General features: G+C 44.4%; 1 protein-coding gene across 6 annotated transcripts in view; it reads left to right on the top strand.

Annotated features, from left to right (window-relative positions):
• Positions 1-20,679, top strand: part of RUNX1T1 (RUNX1 partner transcriptional co-repressor 1) — a 152,499-nt gene that overhangs the window by 113,908 nt on the left and 17,912 nt on the right. For all 6 annotated transcript variants that reach the window (XM_035126463.3, XM_035126461.3, XM_035126462.3 and 3 more), the window contains 3 exons: positions 1,717-1,802; positions 3,218-3,413; positions 17,236-17,304. In XM_035126463.3, coding sequence (XP_034982354.3) covers positions 1,717-1,802; positions 3,218-3,413; positions 17,236-17,304 — 351 coding nt within the window. The remainder of the gene's footprint in view (positions 1-1,716; positions 1,803-3,217; positions 3,414-17,235; positions 17,305-20,679) is intronic.

The following is a 20,679-nucleotide window of genomic DNA, read 5'->3' as shown; positions in this document are numbered from 1 at the left end:
AGAAATCACAAATGTTTAATAAGTAAAAATATGTTTGATTAAAAGAAAATCCGGGTTCAGAAAGTCATAGAAATGTTTATTTTATTCTTATGCCCCCCCCCCCGGTAGATGCATCTTTCATGGCCTGTTGAAATAAAATGAAGTTAGACAAAACAATATATGTGCTTTTTTGTGTGTCTTCCACATCAATCTGCAGTGGAATTGCCAGGAGTTTGTGCCCTAAGACTGTATTGACTTGCACAAACTATTGAAAGTTCAGTTGCCCTCTTGCCATTCACTTCCATTTAATGTCATTGTTTTCGTTGTGTAATCATTGTTTCAGCTGGGTTTTTATTTTATTTTCTGGAGCAGATCTTGTGTTGAATGCCAATGTGTTCTAGAAAGAGACCAAGTCACAATCAGTGCTGGAGGATTTATCTCGGGTCTAGAAACTGGATAGAATAAGCATATGAAGCAATATTTTCCTGAGTCAGACTATTTATCCACCTAATTTATTATTGACTGGCAGCACCTCTCTAGAATTTCAGACAAGGTTTTTCCCTAGCTCTACCTGTAGATGCCAGAGATTGAATGTGCTCCATCACTGAGCTACGTCCTTTCCTGAAGTAACTCCTTCAGGTGGAACAGAGGCCAGCAGATATAGTCCCTTTCTTTCAGTTTTAAGCACCGCAGCTCTTGCAGTGGAAGTCTTGCAGTGGAAGTCTTGCAGCTCTTCCACTGCAAGTCTTTCTGGTGGGCAAAGAGACCATCCTGAATAGGGTGTGGGGAGCTGTTGCAGTGGGGTGAGGCATCTTGGTGAGCAGAACAAAACTTGCACTACAGTACTTAGGATCCAGATCTAATGCACAGTGTTCCATACACTGTGGCACAATGGCACTGTAGCCATTTTGATCAGATACACTACATTCAAAGCCAGTTTTCTGGTGCATAGCAAGGGACCCACCTATCTGAGAGACTGCACCTCCCTATATTAGCCAGTGTGCCAGACGTGATTGGACAATCAAGCTCTGTGGGTTGTCACTGCAGTAGATTAGATTGATGACAGCCATCAGCAGGGTCTTTACCACTATGGCCCCTAAACTTTGGAATGCTTGGCCTGTTATGCGAGGAGATCCTTGCCTTTATCTGCTGTTTTTGCACAGTTGATTCTGTGAATGTATCACAGAGGGCTTTGTATGTTTCACTCAATTGGGGGGGGGGAGGTAGTTTTCTTCATCAGATGCCTTTTATTATATGATGTCAGCTGCTTTGAGCATGAGGAAGCAGTCTGGAAGTGTTTTAAATAAATGAATAAATAAATTCTCTTTGCCCCCATCCCCATTCCTGTTTATTGATTGGACTGGAATGTGATATGCCTGCTTGTGTTCCACTTATCACTGTCTAGCAATGTTGTTGATCTCATAATACTGAGGATCAATGGGGCAAGTCTGTATTTTTTGTGTGTCTTTTTTTTTTAATCGACTGTCTACTTCTCCAGAACTGCTGATGGGGACTTGGAAGGTGTTATTATACCTCAGGCTCTGTGATCTTATTCTGTGCCTCTTTCATTTGCTTGACGCTGGTGTATCTGATCCGTGTGTTGTGTAATGGTTGTGCCTCATAACCAGGCAGTGTTGTGAATGCCTATAATTTATGGGTATACGTGGAAAATTAAATTATTGCTAGTTGACTCTTGCATGTTATTAATATTTCAGGGGGGTTGCTTGTTTTTGGCAGGGTTGCATGGCACACGTCAAGAAGAAATGATTGATCATAGGCTAACAGACAGAGAATGGGCAGAAGAATGGAAACACCTCGACCATGTAAGAAATACCTGTGCATTTTTGTGTCTCAATAGATGTATAAGTAGATTGCAGTCTCCAAGTAATAAGCATTATGAAATGAGTACTATTTAAATTATTCAGGGCTTCCCAAACAGCACGAGAGAAACTTGCACCTTGATCCATATACGCTTGTGGCTTGAAGAATTTCTTTTGTGTTGCCATCTGTTTCCTCCTGTAGGTAACCAAAGGTTAGGCAGTTCAGGTTTGTCACATGCATGAGCTAATGAGCTTATGGACAAAGTTTATGACTTGGAAAGAGCCAGTTGAAAGATCTTCTCAGATCTGAATTCATTAAGTTAGCTTGGTCAAGGCCTGGGAGGAGAGGAATGTTTTTGCTTGGCACCTAAAAGATACGTAACAAAGGCACCAGGCGAGTCTCCCTGGGGAGAATATTCCACAAACGGGGAATGTACTGTGCAAATGATGGTTGTTGTATTCGTTTTTATGTTCACTATGCTACTTACCTGGGACCCAGGTGGCGCTGTGGTTAAACCACTGAGCCTAGGGCTTGCTGATCAGAAGGTCAGCGGTTCGAATCCCTGTGACGGGGTGAGCTCCCGTTGCTTGGTCCCAGCTCCTGCCAACGTAGCAGTTCGAAAGCACGTCAAAAATGCAAGTAGATAAATAGGAACCGCTACAGGGGGAAGGTAAACGGCATTTCCATGTGCTGCTCTGGTTTGCCAGAAGCGGCTTTGTCATGCTGGCCACATGACCTGGAAGCTATACGCCGGCTCCCTCGGCCAATAATGCGAGATGAGCGCGCAACCCCAGAGTCGGTCACGACTGGATCTAATGGTCAGGGGTCCCTTTACCTTTACCTTTATGCTACTTACCTAGGCATTTCTGCTTAACTTAAGAATAACATGGAAGTTGACTCTGTTATGGCCTTCTTCCCATGTTACATTGCTTCTTCCCACACTCCTGAAGCAGCGTAAGAAGTACTCGGCCACTTTAGAGGAGCCCATTGTGAGGCTGCTCCCTGTACCAGCACCAACAGTGAAAACTAGGGCAACTGCAGCATGCAAAAGACTCGCAGAATGGGTGACTCTCAGATGGCTCTGGGCTTCTTTCATCACACAGTGGCATGGGAAGAAGTTCCACCATGGCAGCTCCCATGCCAGCACTGCAACATGAAATTAGAGCAGGAGATTTGTATGTCCCCCAAGGAATTGTCTATTGGGTGCCCTCCAGAACTGTTCCTTTAAAACCTGCCAGTTATTTGAACAAGGAAAGAGCATTGTGATGGAATAGACATAAAATATGATTAAACAGTAAAAACAAGTATGGTGTCAAGAGTAAGTTTGAGTCCCAGGTTCAAATCCCCACTCTTGGAATGTGTGTAGTGTGAAGCCCTATCATTTCCTTTCTGACACCTTTTCCTTTCTGACTTCCAGCTTTTAAACTGCATCATGGACATGGTGGAAAAAACAAGGCGATCTCTCACTGTGCTACGGCGATGTCAGGAAGCTGACCGGGAGGAACTCAATTACTGGATACGGCGGTACAGCGATGCAGAGGATTTAAAAAAAGGCACTGGTAGCAATCACTCCAGGCAGCAGAGTCCAGTGAATCCAGATCCCGTCCCTTTAGGTACTGTATCTGCATTAAATGGAAACTTAAAAGAGTTTCTCTTCATTATTATTATTTTACAATGCAGTGCTCCTTAGAATGTGTCTCTGCCCAATCCTGCATTCTCTCAGTCCTTCTATTTTTGTTGTTGGTGCTCCCTTTCTTTAAAATCACCAATGGAAGGGGAAATTGTACTGAAATGCAGCTTCAGCTCCATCTGCGTACTTGAATTAGGCATATAAGTCTGTACTGTGGTACCTTGGTTCTTGAATTTAATCCATTCCAGGAGTCCATTCAACTCCTGAAACCATTTGAAAACAAGGCGTGGCTTCAGATTGGCTGCAGGAGCTTCCTGCACTCAAGCGGAAGCCACATCGGACGTTCGGTTTCTGAAAAACATTCACAAACTGGAACACTTACTTCCGGGTTTGCGGCGCCCAGGAACCAATTTGTTCGGCAACCAAGCCGTTCGGAAATCAAGGTTTGACTGTATAAGGAACAGAAAAGTACTATAAAAAAAACCAGAGAGTGAAAACTGGTAGCCAATATAACAACTTTGGATGCCACTCTGGTCTTACTTAAATATTTCTGTTTCGACTTGCAGAATAGTAAAACCTTTGCCAAGCGTGTGCCATTCTTCTGTGGTTTTTGTTTAAATCCTGGCACCAGGTCTCTCCCGAGAAAAGCAATGGATATATTCATTCTGTATTACCTTTTAAATTGTGCAGTTTAACATTAGAGGAGTAATGCCAAGTCAGTGTGGTTGTGGTCGAGAGGAAGGCAGGCCAACAATTGAAAATGGCCTCAAGTGTAACTGGTACACTGTTGCAGTAGATACTTCTTCAGCTAACAGAGGAACTGAGGGATCATGGCCATAGTTATTTAAAAAAAACTTTAAGGCCATCACAAAATATAAATATTGCTTTTGTGTGCTCTCTGTGTTTCAAATGTCAGAGATTTCCCTTTGTCGTTTTTAATGAGCTAATCCACCCTGTAAAAATTACCAGCTTGTCATCTCCAGTAGCTTTGCGTGGAGGAGGGGAGGACCATCTGTTACATTGTTGCGTCTCCCCCCCTTTATGATTTATATTAGTACCCATTCTGAAGATTAGTTTTAACTATAGTTATAATCAGCCCATTTTCACTCACTATGATGATTCTAATCCAGAGGACCATGAATGGTAAAAAAGGAAAAATTACTGCTCACAGAATTCTGTGCACGCGCGTACAAACCTTTGCTCTGGGTGGGAAATGATTTCCTTTGCTCAAGTTTTCAGTTTCAATAACATGTACGAGGCAAATAGATGATTCTCATAGTATTCTCGTATGCAGAACACTTTTACCAGTTATGACCATCCTAATATAAAACTCCACTGAGATGAGGGGCCATAGCAGCTGCATGAAAAGAATACAGCGGTACATTGCTTCTCGAACTTAATCCATTCCGGGAGTCTGTTCGACTACCGCAACGATTCGAAAACCAAGGTGCTGCATTGGATCCAAGCTTCCAATTGGCTGCAGGAGCTTCCTGTACTGAAGCGGAAGCCACGTCGAACGTTCGGCTTCCTAAAAACGTTCGCAAACTAGAACACTTACTTCTGGGTTTGCGGCGTTCAGGAGCCGATTTGTTCGACAACTAAGCCATTCGAGAACCAAGGTACCACTGTACTGTGTCGAGTCCCTAGTATTGTCCATAAAAAGTCATTAGAGTAGGAGGAGTACGAGATTTCTCTTTCTGACACTTTGGGGAACTTCTGCTGGAGTTGGCAATACTAGACTAGAATTAACTCTGAAAACACAACAATTGAAATACTCCTTGCACACTTGTTTCACAATAACAAGAAAATCCAATGAACATTTCTGTATATTATACTAGATACTTGACATTTCTATGCACCACTCACATCTGCATATATGTTAGGTAAAGCTATGTCGGGCATTTGAAATTGGCTTGGTCCATTGTTGTGTTGAATAAAACAAGTGCTTAAAAATTTGCATGGAAGATAGGAGAGTAAAATTGTTTCAGTCCTGAAAAACACCACTTAGAAATGCTCACACTTAGAACTCACTTGATGTGAAATGATGGGCAATCATGTAAATAATCTATCACTTTATTCAGGCACTTTGTAGATAGATGTTTAACATTATGAATAGTGTTTGATCTTCACCCTCTTAAAAAAGAATTCCTTTTTATATATCTTGTGGTATAGTAAACGCAACAGGCTGAGTTACTATTGAAGGTTTCTTAGGAAGCTAGGAACGTAAGAACCTACCTCATACCAAGTCTTACCTTTGGTCCATTTAGCTCAATCTTGTCTACACTGACTGGCAGCAACAGATCTCCAGGTTTGCAAACAGCCCTAATGTGGAGATATCATGAAATGGGCCTTGGATTTATGTATGCATAGCATGTGCTGAGCTACAATCCTGCCTCTTTTTTTGTTTTCTATATGGTATGATGGACAGGTGAGTCAGAGAGAGACATAATTTGAAAATTAAACACTATAAAACTCTTACATACACATGGAGCTATCTTGGCAACTTGACTCTTTTGAATCTTGGCAGCTGATTCACTTGCACAAATATTACTTAGAGGAACTAGCCTCCTCCTTTGAAAGTAATGAGACATCTTGCCAGGGCAATGTAGTTACTTGTGTACAATGAATCCCCTGGGTCTATAAGGAAATGCCAGGCTTGCATGCCTGAGCTAGGGATGGGGGAGAATTTTTATTCTGTTTGCATTCTAATGAGAACCTACTAATTAATACTTCTCGAAGCAATATACGAATCAAAACACAATTGCCCTTCATAATTTGCATTTCTCTGAATTTTGCAGTGCAGTTCTGCAGCCAATCTGTATAAAAATGAATGTGTTGAGAGAGGGGTGCATGAAATGCATACTTTGGTGAAAATTGCATACAAAAATGCATTATATTGCAGGAAAGTGTTCTGAAAAATGTATATAGTAGTCAAAACTGCAGAAAAGTATATATAGGGACAGATTTCACACTAAAATACTGGTGAATTTTCAAGACAACTGCTACTTGCTGAGGAAACATGGAGAACTGAATGGGAAAGTTTGGAAAAATTAGAAACTGGGGGAAACATTGAAATTATCCAGTGATTGTAAATACAGAGAAAAATCTTAAAACTTTTTCCTCCAGTCTGCTTGTCTATTAATTGATGTGATTAGTTCCTTGCTCAGGGTGCTTTTGGGAGGGTAAAAATGTGATGTTGTGGATAAATTAGTATTATTTCAAATTACTATTATTACGGACTTCTGAAATGTTGTCAACAACATTGAGAGTGCAGTGGTGCCCTGAAAGATGATTTATAATTAATTTAATTAAAACATAAATAATAACATAAGGATGGAGCTTCTAAGTTTCTAAGCCTTGCAATTGCTATCATGCACCTTGACATGATGGAGGCAAGTATTATGACTGGACATGGGTTTCATTTTTCTAGTTTACTTTGTATCTTGTTTCAGCTGTCAAAAATGCCTTTTCTCTTTCTATGCTTGCAGCAGTGTTTATTTCTGTTGCATCCAATCTCCCTGATGATCTGCAGAATCCCAAAATGCTTTTTTTGTACTTGCTGAACTTTACAAGCAGCTTGACAGGTTCTCTCCAATTTATGAATTGTTCCTGATATCAAGGTTGATTAATCTCCTACACTGTATACATGAAAAACTTTACATCACTTTGACAATAAGCCAAGTATATGAAGAGATGGATATGTTCCTTCTTATAAAACCAGGTCTTCTAGCTACAATACAAGTGTTATGTTATTTACCTAGTTTAAGAGACAGTCTCTATTTTTATTTTTACACCCCAATTTGTTATGATCTTGTGAATTGGCTCATTCCTTTAATCCTATATAATAATGTCCATGTTGTCCCTGCGTCCAGATGTCCCGTGTGTCCCTGGGTCACTGCGCATGTGCCCCAGGGATACAGGGATTGGACAGCAGAGACTGCGCGCGCGCACTCTCCCCCCACTCTGCCTCCTCCAACCGCCGCTCCCGCCGGGGTGGAGGCCGGCGAAGGCCTCCTCACAACCCTCCCTGGCCGTGAGGAGCGGCGGTTGGAGGAGGCGGGGGGGGGAGAGTGCGCGCGTCCTTCCTGTCGGCGGCTGGGGGAGAGGAAGGAAGGAGGAGAAAGCGCCGCTTTCTCCTCCTCCGTTCCTGTCCCCCTGCCGCCGACAGCAAGGACGGGTCCCAGGGTTCGGAGAAGCGCTGCGCAAGCGCTTCTCCGAACCCTGGGATGTCTGCTTCCTGTCGGCGGCTGCGGGAGAGGAACGGAGAAGGAGAAAGCAGCGCTTTCTCCTCCTCCGTTCCTGTCCCCCTGCCGCCGACAGCAATGACAGGTCCCAGGGTTCGGAGAAGCGCTGCGCAAGCGCTTCTCCGAACCCTGGGATGTCTGCTTCCTGTCGGCGGCTGCGGGAGAGGAACGGAGAAGGAGAAAGCAGCGCTTTCTCCTCCTCCGTTCCTGTCCCCCTGCCGCCGACAGCAAGGACGGGTCCCAGGGTTCGGAGAAGCGCTGCGCAAGCGCTTCTCCGAACCCTGGGATGTCTGCTTCCTGTCGGCGGCTGCGGGAGAGGAACGGAGAAGGAGAAAGCAGCGCTTTCTCCTCCTCCGTTCCTGTCCCCCTGCCGCCGACAGCAAGGACGGGTCCCAGGGTTCGGAGAAGCGCTGCGCAAGCGCTTCTCCGAACCCTGGGATGTCTGCTTCCTGTCGGCGGCTGCGGGAGAGGAACGGAGAAGGAGAAAGCAGCGCTTTCTCCTCCTCCGTTCCTGTCCCCCTGCCGCCGACAGCAAGGACGGGTCCCAGGGTTCGGAGAAGCGCTGCGCAAGCGCTTCTCCGAACCCTGGGATGTCTGCTTCCTGTCGGCGGCTGCGGGAGAGGAACGGAGAAGGAGAAAGCAGCGCTTTCTCCTCCTCCGTTCCTGTCCCCCTGCCGCCGACAGCAAGGACGGGTCCCAGGGTTCGGAGAAGCGCTGCGCAAGCGCTTCTCCGAACCCTGGGATGTCTGCTTCCTGTCGGCGGCTGCGGGAGAGGAACGGAGAAGGAGAAAGCAGCGCTTTCTCCTCCTCCGTTCCTGTCCCCCTGCCGCCGACAGCAAGGACGGGTCCCAGGGTTCGGAGAAGCGCTGCGCAAGCGCTTCTCCGAACCCTGGGATATCTGCTTCCTGTCGGCGGCTGCGGGAGAGGAACGGAGAAGTAAAAACCAGCGCTTTCTCCTCCTCCGTTCCTGTCCCCCTGCCGCCGACAGCAAGGACAGGTCCCAGGGTTCGGAGAAGCGCTGCGCAAGCGCTTCTCCGAACCCCAGGATTCTAGCGCCCGTTATTGAACGGGCTGAAAACCACTAGTCTTTCATAATGTTCATCCTTGACATTGCATTCTGGTGTGCTAAACTCCACCGCAATTCCTTGGATCTTTTATGATACTGTTTCCTTCTCATTTTGTTTCTCTAACTTCGCACATAGTCTTGGGTAATATCTGCAAACAGTTGGTCTAGTACTTCGGTTGGGGGGTGGGAATCAGTGTCCCTTCCATTCTCTGCATACTGTTGACATTTGCAAAGTAATAAATCTGGTGTTGTTGCAGGAATTAAAATTCCTTCCTCTAGTCCCTTCCTTTAGTACCATAGGTGACAGCTATGTTTAGTACCTCGGTTGTTTTTTTCAGATATGACTTTGAAAATGTCATTTTCTTTCATACCCAAGAAATTATTTTTATTGTTCTTGGTGGCTACAATCCAGCAATAGTTATAAAGCGACAAAATCCTGACAAAGTTGCATTGGATCACGTGTAACTTTTAGTGGATAAGCAAACATGTCTCTCTTTCTAATGGATTTTTATATTTCATTTACTTGAAATAACACTTTAATTAAACAGGGATTTATTTAAAATGTTTATATTTTACCATTCCAAAGCTCAAGACAGCCCACAATCTAACCGTAGAATGGGCAACATATGCCAATTAAAGCTTTCGAGTCCGCTATCTTCAAGGACTGTCTCTCATAAAGCACATTATAGTAATCAATCCAAGGTATGCCAGAAAGTTGTACTATCATGACAGTATCCATCTTCTCCAGGAAACTGCCTATCTGTGTAGCACCTTAAATTGACAGTAGACACTCCTAGCCATTGCTGATACTTGTGTTTCCAGAAATAAAAGAGAGTTCAGAAGAACCCCAGGCTCTTAACCTGGTCAGACAGAAAAATTGCCAGCTTATCTATCCCAAGAAGCATTTCCAACATTTCCTTAATCTTGTCTTCATTCAGCTTCAGCCTGTTTAACCTTACTTAGCTGGCTGCAACCTGCAAATACTGGTTTAGAACTGAGGCAGCTGTTGCTGGATACTTATTTAAATAAACAGAGATCTGGATGTCATCGGCATATTGGTTGACACCCAATTTCAAAATTTCAGATTATCTCTCTCTTTGTGGCTTCGCGTTAAGGAGCATTAGTGATACAACTGAGCCCAGTGGAACACTGTGCCAGCCGCCAAGTGGCTGAGCTAGCATCACCAATTGGGACTCCTTGAATGCATTCCTGTCTAAAAGCTTGAAGCCATTCTAGAGAAATCCAATGCTCTTATTAGCTGTTCAAGACGGATTTACAGAATAATAATTATAATAATAATAATAATTTATTATTTATACCCCGCCCATCTGGCCGGGTTCCCCCAGCCACTCTGGGCGGCTTCCAACAAAACAGAAATTCTAAAATACAGAAATCCATCAAACATTAAAATACAGAAATCCATTAAACATTAAAAGCTTCCCTAAACAGGGCTGCCTTGAGATGCCTTCTAAAGGTCTGGTAATTGTTGTTCTCTTTGACCTCTAGTGGGAGGGCATTCCACAGGGTGGGTGCCACTACCGAGAAGGCCCTCTGCCTGGTTCCCTGTAACTTGGCTTCTCGTAGTGAGGGAACCGCCAGAAGGCCCTCGGAGCTGGACCTCAGTGTCCCGGCAGAACGATGGAGGTGGAGACGCTCCTTCAGGTATACCGGACCGAGGCCGTTTAGGGCTTTAAAGGTCAACACCAACACTTTGAATTGTGCTCGGAAACGTACTGGGAGCCAATGTAGGTCTTTCAGGACCGGTGTTATGTGGTCTCGGCGGCCGCTCCCAGTCACCAGTCTAGCTGCCGCATTCTGGATTAGTTGTAGTTTCCGGGTCACCTTCAAAGGTAGCCCCACGTAGAGCGCATTGCAGTAGTCCAAGCGGGAGATAACTAGAGCATGCACCACTCTGGGGAGACAGTCAGTGGGCAGGTAGGGACTCAGCCTACGTACCAGATGGAGCTGATAAACAGCTGCCTTGGACACAGAGTTGACCTGTGCCTCCATGGACAGCTGTGAGTCTAAGATGACTCCCAGGCTGCACACCTGGTCTTTCAGGGGCACAGTTACCCCATTCAGGACCAGTGAGTCCTCCACACCCGCCCGCCTCCTGTCCCCCACAAACAGTACTTCTGTCTTGTCAGGATTCAATCTCAATCTGTTAGCCGCCATCCATCCTCCAACCGCCTCCAAGCACTCACACAGGACCTTCACCGCCTTCACTGGTTCTGATTTAAAAGAGAGGTAGAGCTGGGTATCATCAGCATACTGATGGACACCCAGCCCAAACTCCCTGATGATCTCTCCCAGCGGCTGCATATAGATGTTAAAAAGCATAGGGGAGAGGACAGAACCCTGAGGCACCCCACAAGTGAGAGCCCAGGGGTCTGAACACTCATCCCCCACCACCACTTTCTGAACACGGCCCAGGAGGAAGGAGCGGAACCACTGCATGACAGTGCCCCCAGCTCCCAAGCCCTCTAGACGGTCCAGAAGGATGTTATGGTCGATGGTGTCAAAAGCCGCTGAGAGATCCAGCAGAACAAGGAAACAGCTCTTACCTTTGTCCCTAGCCCGCCGGAGATCATCGACCAGTGCGACCAAGGCAGTTTCAGTCCCATGATGAGGCCTGAATCCTGACTGGAAGGGATCCAAATGGTCCGCTTCTTCCAGGCGTGCCTGAAGTTGTTCAGCAACCACTCGCTCAATCACCTTGCCCAAGAATGGAAGATTTGAGACTGGGCGATAGTTGGCCATATTGGCTGGATCTAAAGATGGTTTTTTAAGAAGCTGTTTAATAACCGCCTCTTTCAGCGGGTCTGGGAAGGCTCCCTCATGGAGAGAAGCATTTACCAACCCGCGAAGCCCATCGCCCAGCCCTTCCTGGCTAGCTTTTATAAGCCAGGATGGGCAAGGATCAAGGAGACAGGTGGTTGGTTTCACTCGTCGAAGCAGCCTGTCCACATCCTCGGAGGTAACAGATTGAAATTGATCCCACAAAACTTGACTAGACAGGACTCTAGCACTCCCCCGCCCCGGCCCTGCTCCCACGGTGGAGTCTACCTCTTCCCGAATCTGAGCGACTTTATCTGCAAAAAACTTTGCAAAATCATTGCAGGAGATCATGTGGAACGTACTGGGACCGGATGGAGCAGGTGGTTCCGCTAAATTGCGAACCACCTGGAAGAGTCTCCTGCTGCTGTTTTCTGCAGATGCGATGGAGACGGTGAAGAAGGTCCTCTTCGCCGTCGCCATTGCCACTTGGTAGGCTCAAAGTTGAGCTCTAGCCCGTGTCCGGTCTGATTCAAAATGAGTTTTCCGCCACCGGCGCTCTAGCCGTCTCAACGACTGTTTCATCGCCCTCAGCGCCGGGGAAAACCACGGGGCTGTCCGGGCTCCATGCAATCTGAGAGGGCGCTTCGGAGCCAGACAGTCAATAGCGCTGGTTAACTCCGCATTCCAGCGGGCCACCAGGGAATCAGCTGAAAGGCCATCGACATGGGATAAAACATCCCCTACCACTCTCTGGAAGCCAATTGGATCCATTAAGTAGCGGGGGCAGACCATCCGAATCGGTCCCACCTCCCTGCAGAGGGGAAGGGTTGTGGAGAAGTCCAGTTGCACCAGAAAGTGATCTGACCATGGCACTTCTTTTGTTTCGCTTTTACTTAATGTCAGATCACCAACATCCATAGAGGTAAACACCAAGTCCAAGGCATGTCCGCGGCTATGAGTTGGGCCAGACTTATTCAGGGACAGCCCCATGGTGGCCATGCTTTCCACGAAGTCCCGAGCGGCACCTTGTAAGGTTGTATCGGCATGGATGTTAAAATCCCCTAAGACAACCAAGCTAGGTGTCTCCAGGAGCACATCCAACACGACCTGAAGCAGCTCGGGCAGGGAATCCTTGGTGCAGCGGGGAGGTCGGTACACCAAAAGGAATCCTGTACTGCCCCTATTGCCCAACTTCCAGAACATGCACTCAGAAAACTCAGTCTTACCAATAGGACGCCTGGTGCAAACTAATGACTTCCTAATCCAAAGGACCACTGCAAAGTCCAGGGATTATCAAGAAGGAAGAGTTCTCTCCGTCAACTTCCAGACAACAGATCATCCCCGCAGGGATTCTCAGTCACATAACAAGACCAGAAGTCAGACTGGAAGAGATTGAAGGAAGATGTGTCACCCAAGTGCTGGTCTTCACCACGCATTCAGCTATCCTCTGATAAAAGAGAATGTCTGAGACTGATCCACAGCTGGCTAAATCATTCCTGTGTAGTTTCTTCAAGATTGGTAGATTATCAGTTCCTTTAACTGAGGAGGAACTCTCTCCTTATGATGTTTCACCCCACAGCCCTTTAAGCTCAACTAGCCAGGCAAGATGGGCAGCAATCTAAACAATATGTGGTAGTCTTCACAGTGCCAAACACTCTGTCAATAACCTCAAGGGAAACAAGGCTGAAACAATTTTCCTTCCATTCTTTCAGATTTCATAACTCTTTGGCTTGGAAGAATGATTGCTACAACGCTGAGTCTTTATAGAAGCTTTTGCTCACTTCCTGTTCTAGAACTATGGAGACGTGTCTCGAAGCGCACAAAGCCACCCAGACTATTTTCATCTTATCCACTTAAAAAAAATTTTTTTAGGATTTAAGAATATGTTTCTTATTATTTTCATCATTCTTTACGGCATACTTCCCTCTCCAGGTTTTTTTTTTAAAAAAAATATTAAAATAAACCCTATGGAAATCTTTTATAAGATCTTGATTTAATTCTTTTGCAGAGTCTTGGCTACATTATCTATGTGAATTGTGGTTGGAATATGAGCTTGATTGATCTTTGTGCTTGGAAATTGCACCAATTAGCTGGCAATCCGGTCAATGATGTCATTGAATTCCGTTTACTTTTTACTCTTGCGTAGCTAAACAAGCCAGCGCAGCATTTCTCGTTTCATTTTTTATTAACATTGCTGTCATGTGGAAAGGCCATAGTGAAAATAAGGGGATTGTTGCATGGCTTACTGCCCTTGGACAATGATACATAGCAAGGGAATGTACCAAGGAGCAGACAGAACAGCAAATGTTGGGTTGTAGTGTACTGCAACCCTTGATACTGCCCCTCACCTGCAGCATCCCATAGCAACTGGTGTGTTGAGCAGACCCATGGACTCTGTCTCCCAACATTGGTCTCTCTATATCTTTCCTGGATGGTGCAGGGCAGTGCCAAGCTGCTGGATTGGCTCCACCAGCGCAAATGTTCAACTTTCACCTTGCCACCGCTCTGCTCCACCCTAGTCAGATCCAGGTAAACTATAGTGATGCCAGCAGTATCAGGAGGGCGACTTAATGTTCTGCCCCACCACACTGGCCACTGCTGGTAGTATCCAAAGCATAAACATGAATATAGTTAGCATTGCCTCAGCAATTTGAAGATTTAAGTTTTGGATTTTGTATCCCATCATGATTATAAAAAGGTAAAGGGACCCCTGACCATTAGGTCCAGTCGTGACAGACTCTGGGGTTGCACTCTCATCTCGCATTATTGGCCGAGGGAGTCAGCGTATAGCTTCCAGGTCATGTGGCCAGCATGACAAAGCAGCTTCTGGCAAACCAGAGCAGCACATGGAAATGCCGTTTACCTTCCCGCTGTTTACCTTCCCCCTATTTATCTACTTGCACTTTGACGTGCTTTCGAACTGCTAGGTTGGCAGGAGCTGGGACCAAGCAACGGGAGCTCACCCCGTCACAGGGATTCGAACCGCCAACCTTCTGATCAGCAAGCCCTAGACTCTGTGGTTTAACCCACAGCGCCACCTGGGTCCCGATCATGATTATAACAGCTAGTTAAAAACAGAACGGAAGGTTCTGTGTGTATCCCCCCCCCCCCGTGCAGTGCAGCTTCATCTTCTTATGCAGAGTCTCTGCTAGCATCCTTGGGCAATTGCAATGGCCCCACCTTCTCCTTTTGAAAAAATCCAGCCCAGCTCTCTCTAAGAAGATCTAGCCGCTTTTCTCATTTCCCAGCTACATACCGTAGCATTGCTCTGGGGCAAATTTTGATCATGGCTAGATGCAGTCACCTGTACTGTTTTGAATACTGCCCATTGTTGCCAGGTAAACTAACCTTGGCCCAACGATGGAGGAAATGGCCCAGCAGAGGGCACCTGGAGCCAGCACTGTTGCAATATTCAAAATGTTCTAAAGGCCTTCAAGGGAAGCTCAGGTTTCGTATTCCTTCCTTTGCAGAACAGCAAATGATCTACTGAAGTTAATGGCTGCTTTGCCATAGATTTCAGTGAGCTTAACTATCACCCCCAAGTGATTAATGGACTTGTAAGGTGGTCTCTTCTCTGACTGCCACATGTGAAGCTTACTGTGGACTGTATTGTTAAACCTGCCAGATTCAACAGATGTGATTTATCTCCCTTCTTTATATCCTCTGCGATCTGCATTCAGCTATAAATCCCTTTTCTTCTGGGGAACTAAGACAAATGAATCAAGTGATCTGCTTCTTTTTTGAGTGTTTTCACCTCATTATTGGGTTAATTCATTCTGAAATAAAGAATGCTTTATTCTTTACTCTAGAATAGATAATAGTTTTTGATGTTTGCACATGATTAGAAAGAGAATGGAAGGGATCATGAGTAGCCAATTCAGTATATGCAATGCCGTGATATTATTTTGACCTGCTGCTAGAAAAAATTATGGTACCAAGCAGGCATTGTGAGAGCTGGTGATACCTACTGTGCTGACTTACTTCAGATAAGAAGTTGTCTTGGCATTGAAATACCATTTAACTGATGCAAATGATTAGGGTTGCTAGTGGTTTTAATGTCCTCATTTCAAACATTTACTGGTATTTAGTTTGCTTGCTTGCAAAACAAATGATAACACTTTTTCTTCCAAACAACAACAACATAGGAACTAAAGGACAGTCTTTTCATTTAAGATGGTATTCAACTAAATAATACTGCTAATGTAACAGGACTTTCCCTATCTCCTCGCCCCATGCATGCCTCTCGTGCCATCCCCTAAATCTCCCCCGGAGGGTTAAGGGAACACCCAGAACAGATTTAAGTGAGGGAGAAAATACTTGCACTGATTGATTAGCACTATGTTGAATTCAACCCTTAGGCTTTACAATGGAACTTAGGTCTGAACTAGATAAACACAATTTGATCAAACTATTCCTGGACTGTATCACTGCATACAGTAGTTATGGGAGTCCCCCACAAAAGATAAATAGTTGCACAGAGTCTTATTATATAGGAGCAATTTGAATGGCTGACTCTCCCACCTGCAGTCTGCAATGGTATTGTCCAAAAAGTCATCTACCTCTCAATGAACTGTCAATAGGAAAATAAGAATGGAGCATTCCACCACCTTAATTCCTCTATCATGCTTTACAAAATAAAAATAAAAATACTGATTATCCAACAGCTTTGAAATCTAAAAGTGACTCTATTCTTTGAAGTGCTGACTATCTGGGATAGCCAATGTAATGCCTTCCAGATGTTCCTGGCCACAACTTCCAGCTCCCAGTTAGCTTTGTCAATGGTCAGGGTTGGTGGGAGCTGTACTGCAACAAAAGATTCCTGCATTGCAGGGGTGAGACTAGATGTCCCTAATGGTCCCTTCCAACAGTACAATTCTGATATCTGGAGCACACCTTGTGCTCACAGAATGCACTTCCACTTGGGCAGGTGGAGCCCTTGGGTTTTTTGCCAGTCTCTCTTGTCAACTCCCATATCCACTACTGCCCCCAACCCTCAGAAGCAGCTTTTCAGGAGGCCTGGGGAGCTGCAGTATTGCCCCCCACCAAAAAAGGTGATCTATTGCTCAAGCAAAACTGCTTTCCACTTGTGAAGAATCACTATCAGATAAAACCCCAATGAATTTGCAGCTTTTTCCAGCTGGGGGCTTTCGTATGAAGAAATCAAGAACTTTGACTCCCACTTTTGTTTTGAGTTCATAGATATTTGCCTTCCTTGTCTTTTAATGGGACCCAATTGCAAAATTCATATTTTGTATGTTCGAGTCCCTGTCTCTTCTTGAGATCGGGGGGTCGGGATATTAGCTGATTTTATTTTATAATACTGCAGCTAACAGCTCAAGGAACAACAGAGTCCCGTCCCCCCCAATAGATCTTCAAGTATACCATATTGTATTTTTCACCCTTGGTTGGTTTTTTTTAAATAGTTTATCTACAAATGAAAGTGAAAGGAAAGGTGTGAAGCATCTTTCAGTTGACAGGCCTTATATTAGGGAAGAAGAGCATTATGACAGATCAATTTAATGAACCGATTGATCTCTTTTTTAAATGATGTGGGAGTAATGGCTTTATTGTCTTCTGCATTTTATATAAAGGTTATATTTTCACTCCCTTGACTGAAGCATCAAAGAGAGAGGGCATTTAAAAATCCTGTTTAACTATTACTTATTATACTACTTTTTCTTCTTTTCCTCCCCTTATCCTCCCCCTCCTTCCTATAGACTCACATCGAGAATTCCTTCACAGGCCTGCTTCTGGATACGTGCCAGAGGAGATCTGGAAGAAAGCTGGTAAGAATTGTTTAAAAATACGAGCCTAGCAACTTGGCAGCTATGTGCATTTGTTAATGTTCTGATATAAAGAATAAAAGGGGTGGGGGGACGTGCTACTAATAAGCCAAAGTTTCATTTAATAGTCTTAAACTGGAACAGATCAGAACACCAGAACTGTTTTAATTAGAGCAGCATCTATGTCTGAAGATAAGGAGATGTCAATATGGAATTTTTTTGAAAAAAAAGAAAGGAAGAAAGGAAGACACCCAGATAATAAACAGATCATTTTCAGGGCTTGTTTCACATTTCCTTGTGGAAAAGCTACGGTTCATTCTTGAACATTGACACACATGATTTTTCTAATGGCTTAGTATTGAGAAGTCAAATAGAATTTGGGAAGCTGGGCCTACCTAGAAGTCATTGTATTGTGCTTGCTAGATGTGCTGCTTACCATTGGCATGTTCTTAGACTTCAGATGGAAGTGCTTGTAGTTGGCTTGTAGCGGTGGGAAGGCATTGCATAATAGGCACAAGCCACACCTCCAGACCAGGTGAGACAATATATGCTGCCTCAGTTAAGACTTTGCTAATAATCCCAGCAGCTTCTAAAAAGGGGTGGGCTTAAGGTGGCGGGGGGTGGGGTGGTATTGGAACAACCTTGATGTAGTAAGAGCATGTGTGGAGAACCTTTAGCCCTTCAGATGCTCCTGAACTACAATTCCCATTATCCATGACCACTGACTATGCTTCCTGGAGCTGTTGGGAGTTGTATTTTAGTAACTTCTGGAGGGCCAGAGGTTTCCCACACCTGGTCTCAAGTCTCAGGAATAAATGACCAAGCAAATACCAGAGACAGAGAGAGGCAGAAAGAGAAAGGCTAGTGTTAAACCAGGCATCCCCAAACTTCAGATGTTTTGGACTACAATTCCCATCTTCCCCAACAACTGGTCCTGTTAGCTAGGGATCATAGGAGTTGTAGGCCAAAACATCTGGAGGGCCACAATTTTGGGGTGCCTGTGTTAAACTATTCGTTATCTCTCATGGGGATGTTGTGAGGTTGAGAGTGGTTAGTCACCCAGAGTAGAATACCACCTTAAGTTCCTTGAAGGCAAAGTGTGAGAGCAGTGTAAGATAGGATCCTTTCTTCTTGTCCTCTTAGCATGATATCTTATCCTCCATCTTAAGCCCTTGTGAGTAGGCTAGTCTGACAAGAATCTCTATCCTTTCCTTTCTCCTCAGGCAAATTATTGCACTTCATTAGCTCATTAGTATACATAGCCATTCCGCCAGCATCTTAAATCCAAACACTGTCACCAGCTTATATGTTTTACAGAATGCAATTAGCCCTAATTCTAAGGGGCCACTTCATAATTATAGCCAAGCGAGGGCACTAAAATTGTAAGTAAGCACTCTGTGGATTGCCTGCAGAGTCTCCACATCAACAGCAGTAGCTGCTAGACAGGTATGGAGGAAGACTTTTTGCAAGTTCCAACCAACACTTATAATATTACAGCTGCCATGCATACCACTATTGTGGGACTAGGAAGGCTGCCTGGCGTGATATGCTCATGATGTCATGCATCTCCTCATCTCATGCACCTCAACCAGGGAAAGTGTAAGCTCTCTCTCTCTCTCTCTCTCTCTCTGCCCCACTCCTGCAGACAAACAGGATCTTCTCAGCAGTGGAGGCACTGATCATCATCTGAGAGCAGCCTTGCTTAGCTGTGATGGCACAGCTGCACGGACAGCACTCTCTGTCTCCTCTCCCAGAGAAGAGAGGAGAGCTTTTAAGGTGTCTTCTAAATTTGCAATGAGCCCGATCCTCCAGAGTCCTCTAATGCATCTTCTCATTTCACGGGGGTGTCCATAGCATAATGGCTCTTGAACTGCAAATCTATGCCGGAAAGAGGCAAGACTTTACAGCCTTTTCAAGGACCCGGTGTGCCTCACACCAGGCTATGTGCACACCATTTAAAACACACCCAAAGCACAAAACTGACACGGACTTGAAATAGATGTACGCATCCCTAGGACTGAACACTAACATTTGATGATTTTTAATCCCTTCCTCCAGTTCAGACGAAGTGTTAGAGATAATAGATTCGTTTTTTTAAAAAAGAAAAAACTGTGTTCATTGGTAACTGTGCTTCATGAGATAAAAGGCATGTATTTAAGATTGTGTCATATATATATATATACAGATATATATATATATATGACAATAAAATTTGCATCTGTGGGTTTGTCTTCATATATTTCTTTTCAAGGGATCAGAGAATGTTTGCAGTTGGTAATAAATATTCAAGCATCTTGCAAATGTCCTACCAATTCTCTTTGCTGAGCTGTGTGTGCCGGTGGGACTAGAATAGGAATGCATAATTTAAATATAAATTGCCTTATTTGCATATACAATTAGTCAAGCTGCAGCTTTGATCGTAAGCAAAAATTATTGTCCTGTTGCCACTTAGAATTGTAATTCACCTTGAATATTCAAAGTAAATTACTCCCTGTCTTGCATAGCTGCACAGTCTGATTTCTCTCTCCCCACACCCCTCATTTATGGGAGGGTAATGTGAGGGCGTATTTTTTAACTCTCATAAAAATTAAGGCATACCTTTTCCCTCTAAATTTTCCCCCTGTAAAATATTATGGTTTCTTCTCCAGGAATTTTCAGATTAAACACGTCTCTCTGGAAAACAGATATCTTTTAATAAATGTATTTTATGATCAGTATCTACCTTAACATGTTTTAGCGTGCGTTTCAGTCTATTAAGAAAAATGTAGAAGTGAGGCGGCGCTAGCCTCACTTAAATGGGGATTTTGACAATAACGTTGGGGATATTAAAATGATTCGGATCTTTGGTTTCAAATGGAATTGCTCTAATAAAATATATGGCATCAAGTTTCAAGATTCAGAACAAGATTTAAAGAACTGTGTAACTTGTATTATGTACCTGCCAAAGTCCCCCCCCCATAACCCCTACTCACAGATCAAACTCTTTGTTAACCTGAGAGCAGTTTCATAGGCAGTTGTGATATGGCACTAGGGGTGTGGAATATGTTTTTCTGGGAAGGGGGAAGTCAAGAATCTCAGTGGGTACAAGCAACCCTCGAATTACACCTCGGAAGCATCCCTGGATCCTAGCCTATATGATTAAAAGCACAATCCTATATGTTTATTCAGAAGTAAGCCCCATTGAGCTCAATGGAACTTGCTTTCTAGAAACTGTTTAGAATTTCAGCCTTAACCTTAGCTGTCCTCTAAGCTCAGAAACCTCATAGGTTAAGAGAAATGATAGCTGAAGGTAAAGAGAACTAAATTTATCGTTCTCTGGGATACTCTACATTGCGCTGTAACCACCGAACATTTGTAACTCTAATATTTTTATTCTAC

Source organism: Zootoca vivipara, chromosome 8 (genome assembly GCF_965207765.1).
Source record: "Zootoca vivipara chromosome 8, rZooViv2.hap1.1, whole genome shotgun sequence".
Taxonomy (NCBI): domain Eukaryota; kingdom Metazoa; phylum Chordata; class Lepidosauria; order Squamata; family Lacertidae; genus Zootoca; species Zootoca vivipara.
This window is presented reverse-complemented; position numbering and strand designations above follow the sequence as displayed.